Source organism: Nycticebus coucang, chromosome 20, assembly GCF_027406575.1.
Source record: "Nycticebus coucang isolate mNycCou1 chromosome 20, mNycCou1.pri, whole genome shotgun sequence".
Taxonomy (NCBI): domain Eukaryota; kingdom Metazoa; phylum Chordata; class Mammalia; order Primates; family Lorisidae; genus Nycticebus; species Nycticebus coucang.
The window spans coordinates 31,562,547-31,569,607 of record NC_069799.1 but is presented as its reverse complement, the minus strand read 5'-3'; the positions used below and the strand labels follow the sequence as shown (position 1 = coordinate 31,569,607).

Genomic DNA, 7,061 nt, shown 5'->3' with positions numbered 1-7,061 from the left:
TGAAGGCCAAGAAGCCTGTGCTAAAATACAACCACAGGTGTGGCACCTGTGGCTCAAGGAGTAGGGCACTGAGCCCATATACTGGGGGAGGTGGGTTCAAACCCAGCCCCAGCCAAAAAAAAAGGAAACCATAGCCACAAAAATATTATTTATACATCACCCATATTTCGGTGGCCGAAGACACTGTGGCTCCTCTAGAGGCAGCCCAAAAGCCCCAGGAAGAGCTCCCCCAGGAGAAACAAGCTTGATCACTGTGCTATTGTGGAGAGGGGGCTGTGGCTAGCAGGACCCCCACAGCCTGGGAAATGCTCAGGGAGTGAACCCCAACCACTTCTCCTCCTGTAACAACATTCTTTCCAGCTGCCAGAAGTCACATAGCCCATGTATACTTTCCTTGTTATGGACAAGCACGTTTTTTTCTCTTTACAGTGGATCTCTACCCTATGTGTTAAGATTTATGCAATCTTGTTAAGATATTGTATAAATAAAGCTGTTTCCAGGGTTCAGGGGCTGGCTGCAGTCATCAGCCGCATCAGCCCTCCCGACACCAGCCTAGCCCTCTTTCTTTGCGTACCCCTTCCTGTCTTTCATGACTTTGTATTTTCTTAATTGCCCCCCATTTCCCCTCAGGTCAACTCTCCCTCTTTGTGCTGGTGGAGAGAGGTCCCTCTCTAATGCCGGTATGCGACGTGCCATCATCCAGTTCTCCCTGACCACTCAGTCTGCCATGAAGAAGATAGGAAAAAACAACACACTTGGGTTCATTGTGGATGTCAAAGCCAACAAGCACCAGGTCAAACAGGCTGTAAAGAAGCTCTACATTGATGACATTCATTGTGGGCAAAGTCAACACCCTGACCAGGTCTGATGGCGAGAAGAAGACATATGTTCCATTGGCTCCTTATTATGATTCTCAGGAAGTTGCCCACAAAATTGGGATCATCTAAACCATGTCCAGCTGGATGGTTTTAAATAAAGGGTGGACATAAAGCTCGTGTGCAACTTATTTAGTAAATTTATTTAAGTATTAACTTTATTTAAATTTAAATTAAAATAGTGAAGTTTTAAGTTAAAATAGTAAAGTATTTTAAATTGTACATGAACTTTATATCCACCTTGTATATAACTTTTCACTGTAAAAAACATATGTATAATTGTTAATATGTTGTTTCCATAAATGGAAACATGTATTTACTGTGTGTATATGTGTAAACATACATATGTGTATATAATTAAAATTGATTAATGGATATAATTTGTATTCAGGGTTAAATACAAATATACAGCTCGGCACCCATAGCTCAGTGATTGGGGCGCTGGCCACATACACCGAAGCTGACAGGTTCAAACCCAGCCTGGGTCTGTTAAACAACAATGACAACTACAGCAAAAAACAACTGGGCATTGGCTGAGTGCCTGTAGCTCAGCTGCTAGGGTGCCAGCCACATGCACCAGGTTGGTGAGTTTGAACCTGGCCCTGGCCTGCCAAAGAACAATGACAACTACAAAGAAAAAAATAGCCAGGTGTTGTGGCCCGCACCTGTAGTCCCAGCTATTTGAGAGGTGAGGCAAAAGAATTACTTAAACCCAAGAGTTCGAGGTTGCTGTGAGCTGACGCCATGGCACTCTACTGAGGGCAGCACGGTGAGATTCTGTCTCAAAAAAAAAAAAAGAATACCTCAGGCAGAGCTCCAGAGTTTGTTAGGTAAAGTCCACGTGGTAGCTGAACCCTTCACCCAGGAGGTGTACCATACCCCTATCTAGTGCCTGGTAGTTGGGAGCTTAAATACCACCTCCTGCATGAAGCCCCCTGCAATGCTAACCCCCTCACTGGAGACTAGAAGTAATTTCAACCTTCTCTAAACTGCCATAGCCTTTACTTGTAATTCCCAATGTCGTTCATCTATCAGGTTACTAAGTATTTTTGTGCATATTTTTACCTAGACATCAAGATGTATATTAAAAACGCCTTCAAAGGAGAGTCTAACTCCTATTTAAATAATAGGTCCTCAAGCCTAGCACAGAATAAACATCCAGTAAATAGATTTTCATTCCTTTAGCGAAATTTGTTAAACAGCTACTCTTTGGCAAGCACGGTGATCCTGGAATATTGAGATGAATAAAGTCATGGTCCCTGCTCTAAATCAAAAACAGGAAAAGAAAAAATAAAAAGTGCTGCGGTCAAGAAATTGTTAGCATTTCGGCCTCATTCAGCTTCTTGTCTGACGGCATTCCTGTCACTCAAGGTCAGAGGTGGGCCCTGAGACCCTGTCCAATCAGGGATGCTTCAATATAAACTGTCCAATCAGATGCACAGCCAGAAAAAAGGAGGCGGCTCCCTGCATCAGGGAGCATTTGTCTCCGGTGCTGGGCTATTATGATCTGGGGTCCCCTCTTCAGCTGTTGCATCTCCTGGAGATTCCAGGTGTCTCTGCAGCAGCTTCTGTTACCCTGGGACCTACAGGTACTGGGAGATCTGTAGGGAGGATATCGAGAGATCCCAGAAGCAGAGAAATGGTGAGTCTAGAAGACTGGGTGTCCGGAGAGGGGGAGGGGCGTGGTTGGAGCCAGAAGCGGCTGTGGTGCGACGCGGCAATTTCACTTCAGTTTTAGAGTCTTCAGACCCAAGTTTGCCACAGGGACCGCTTGGCCCTCAGACCCCTGTGGGCAAACGGTGGAGTGGGGCAGGCAGCTGGGACTCTGTTGCTGCGGCCCCTTCCTGAAGCGGTTACTTGGACCAAGGCCCAAAGGTCTCTTTGAGCAGCTGTGTGGCTGCAGCGCCCGGCGTCCCTCCCACGTGGTGACAATGGAAAGGTGCTTTGGAAGAATCCCAACTGGGTGTGTGGGGCTTGTTCCTGGGAGGGGCTGTAGTCTGTGGGGCCCCCAGTCCCTCCACTCTTCTGTTAAAAATAAACTTAAGGCCGGGCGCGGTGGGTCACTCTGTTGTTGCGGAACCGTAAGTGGCTGGTTGCCTGTCGTTGTAGTTAAACAACTACAGGGAGATTATTCCTAAAAAGCCTTTTTTATCGGAAAGGCGAGTAATTCCGGAGAACAGCAAGAGTAATTTTTTAAATGTTGTTTTGGCTATGTAACAAATTTTAATAATTTATATAGGGGATAATTTCAGAAGTATACTAAAACTATATTATGCTTATGTGATTAACAACACGTAGGCAAGTTAAATACATATGACAATTAAAAAGCTAATCAAAATCATCATCAAAAAAACATTAAACATGCTATTAACTTGTTCTGTAGTGCCTCATTACTTCCTCAGTGTTTTTTCAAGATTATTATTTTTACTCTGTATTTCTGGTTTGGCCTGATTGAAGGACTTACTCTATGTTTTAAAGTGCATTCTCAGTTCACAAATAGCTAAGAAAGGTGTGGGGGTGTCTGCGTCTACCACATTCTCTAGTTTATTTTCATATCTGTGAAATTGATTTCCAATGGAATTTTTTTTTTTTTTTTGAGGCAGAGTCTCACTATGTTGCCCTCGGTTGAGTGCTGTAGTGTCACAGCAACCTCAAACTCTTGGGCTTAACTGTTTCTCTTGCCTCAGACTCCCAAGTAGCTGGGACCAGGCGCCCACCACAAGGCCCTGCTATTTTTTTGTTGCAGTTGTCATTATTGGTTAGCAGGCCTGGGCTGCGTTCAAATCTACCATCCTCGGTGCAATGTGGCCGGCGCCATAACCACTGTGCCCTGGGTGCCGAGTTATGAAATGGAAATAATTGATATGGTTAGTTAAATTGACATGCTGGCTGTGCTGTTTAATTTGTGAAACAGCAGGTAAATATGAATGGTATACATTTTATTTTGTAACATATTAAGAAGCTTATAATGTATAAAATAAAAATAAATACAAAAGTTCGGACTTAGGTAATGTTGGGTAATTATGACAGTATTTGAGATAGGAAGTGTTGTATATTCTGAAAAATCTTGTTTGTTGTTGTATTCATTGGACTATATCTTTATACATTTTAACTTGTTTTTAATGACTTGGGAACTGTTAGGTAAATTGAAGCAGTATATTTTTTTTAAGATTTTATATCTGTGATTGTGTTTACATAATGACTAATGGTACAGCTTCTCATACTTGTTTTAATTCAACATTCAGAGTCTTTTGGCTTGAGTTGTATTAAGGGCATTGACCATGGAACAGGCCAATGGGCTAATTTTCAGATTGAGTCCCATAGCTATTGTTGGATGACACAAATGGGTAAAGTGGTGCATTTAGTAGGGCTCAAAAGGTGTAGTTGGCTATGATAGTTTTCAGGGAGTGTAATATCTTAAGTAACTTTAGATAGGTTGGACTTAAATTTTACACCCAGGGTAGAAAAGGGGTTAATCTGGGCGGCCCCTGTGGCTCAGTCGGTAAGGCGCCGGCCCCACATACCGAGGGTGGCAGGTTCAAACCCGGCCCCGGCCAAACTGCAACCAAAAAATAGCCGGGCGTTGTGGCGGGCACCTGTAGTCCCAGCTGCTCGGGAGGCTGAGGCAAGAGAATCGCTTAAGCCCAGGAGTTGGAGGTTGCTGTGAGCTGTGTGAGGCCATGGCACTCTACCGAGGGCCATAAAGTGAGACTCTGTCTCTACAAAAAAAATAAAAAAAAAAAAAAGAAAAGGGGTTAATCTTAGCAAACACGGTTTCCCTGTGTTGTAGCAGGGGTATATGAAAAAGCCATATAATAAGAACTATCTTCAGGGTAACTTGGTGTGTCTATTGGCATAGGTACAAAGGCGGTTAAGTAACGTTTATGTAAGGAATTATTAAGGTTAGTATATCACAACAGGCACCTTTCAACATTAATGTATTTATGACCAATAGTTGTTTTCAGCTGTATAGCAAATATATCTTTTTTCTTGACAGTAGTAGTTATTTTTTTACTATAAATATCTGAGTATGTGATAATCTTGTGGATATATGGGAAAAGTGTGACATTTCTGATTAGTTCTAGCAGGTACACATCTCCATTAGGCATGAAGTAAATAGCTGTTCTACATAAGTACTTCTAGTAAGACAGAAATCAGACTTATTTATGACATTTGGGGCTAAACTAGTTTTGTTTTGTTTTGTTTTTGAGAAAAAAGCTGTCACCTTTGGTAGAGTGCTGTGGCGTCACAGCCCACAGCAACTTCAAACTCTTGGGCTTAAGAAATTCTCTTGCTTCAGCTTCCCAAGTAGCTGGGACTACAGGTGCCCACCACAACACCCGGCTATCTTCTTGTTGAAGTTGTCATTGTCGTTTAGCAGGCCCGGGCTGAGCTCCAACCCACCCACCAGCTTTGGTGTATGTGGCCAGAGCCCTACTCACTGAGCTATGGGTGCTGAGCTGGTCTATATGTTTTTATTTCATCAAAATGGGAAAAGGCTCTGGGGTGAGTGCACAACCGTGTATAGTCTCAAGAAGAAGATGACTGGGGTTTGTATTTTTTCAGTCTTAACATGGTGCTTCCTCCAGGAGAGGCCGTCTAGTTTTTGTGGGCTTCAGCTGCTTCTGGAGTGAGATACGACTTGAGTGGAGTATGGTGGGCACAGACTTCTAGTCCTGCAAATTTCACTGCTGTGGTGTCTTCAGCAGAACATCTTCTGGACTAGTCTACTTTTCTTTCAGCTGTTTTTCTCAGACCAGTCTTTCCAGATTTTGAGCTGGACTTGGTTACCAGGATAAAAGGGATATAAATTGTCTGTAGGGGTTGACTGGGGTCTGGGAAGAGAGAATTTATGGATAAGAGATACCACTTGCTGCATTTCTTATACTTTTATGCTTTTAAGATTGTATTCATTTTGCCCTGACATTTGAATTGAGACTGCCTGGAAGGGTTTCTTATAAACAACTTTGTAAGGATTTAATTTGAACCTGCTTCTAAGGGGCTAACTTTATTCACATAAATCGGAGGGGCAATATCTGCATTTTTTTTTTTTTTTTTTTTTTGAGACAGAGTCTATGTTACCCTCCGTAGAGTGCCGTTTCATAACAGCTCAGAGCAACCTCCAACTCTCAGGCTTACACAGTTTTCTTGCCTCAGCCTCCCAAGTAGCTGGGACTACAGGCGCCCCCACAATGCCCAGCTGTTTTGTTGTTGCAGTTGTCATTGCTGATTTTAGCTGGCCCAGGCTGGGTTCGAACCCACCATGCTCATCATATGTGGCTGGCACCCTAACCACTGAGGTATGGGCATTGAGCCACAATATCTGCTTTTAATGTAAATGAATCTGTTGGCAGAGTTTGGCAATATTTTCTTTTAGCATATGATTTATTTTCTTTTTTACTTTTCCTGATGATTGAGATCTCCAGGCTGTATGTAATTTCTAGTGAATTTTCAAAACATTGCTTACTGACTGTGTAACTTCTGCCCTAAAAGACAGACCATTATTACTTTCAAGGCATCTATGGACCTCATAACAGGGAATAATGTTTTTCAGACGGACCTTTATTTCATAGTTTTCTTTGTTTGTGTGGGAAGGCTTTTACTTATCATGTAAAAGTATCCATTAATACTAGTAAATATTTCAGATTTTTGGATGAGGGTATTGGAGTGAATTCTATCAACTAGTTTTCAAATGTTATTATCTTATGGTGTGGTTGGACTGGCTTTTTAGACCTGTTCTCTGCTTTGGGATTGTTTCTTATACAAAGTAAACACTGAGTATTTATTTTTGATTATCTGGGTTAGTTGCCTATTGACAACTTATGGCCGAAGGAACTCACTTGAGTCTTCTTTTTTTCTTGCAGTTTTTGGCCAGGGCTGGATTTGAACCCACCACCTCTGGTGTATGGGACTGGCGCCCTACTCCTTTGAGCCACAGGCACCACCACCCAACTTGAGTCTTTTTTGCAGGAATGTGTCATGTTATGAAGTCTTGATTACCTGAGATTAGACTTCTGGGTAACATGATCCGTCCTTAGCTGTTGATGAGTCAACTATTTTTTTCTTTTTCTGCAGTTTTTTGGCCGGGGCTGGGTTTGAACCCACCACCTCCAGTATATGGGGCCGGTGCCCTACTCCTTTGAGCCACAGGTACCACCTGAGTCAACTATTATTTTATCATGAAAT

At 42.6% G+C, this 7,061-nt stretch overlaps 1 protein-coding gene across 1 annotated transcript in view; it reads left to right on the top strand.

Annotated features, from left to right (window-relative positions):
• The first annotated feature begins 682 nt into the window (after window positions 1-682).
• The window catches only part of LOC128572568 (zinc finger protein 724-like), a 35,505-nt gene continuing 29,126 nt past the window's right edge, over window positions 683-7,061 (top strand). Inside the window, exons 1-2 of the mRNA XM_053572574.1 lie at window positions 683-840; window positions 2,247-2,517. Of these exons, the coding sequence (XP_053428549.1) occupies window positions 683-840; window positions 2,247-2,517 (429 nt within the window). The remainder of the gene's footprint in view (window positions 841-2,246; window positions 2,518-7,061) is intronic.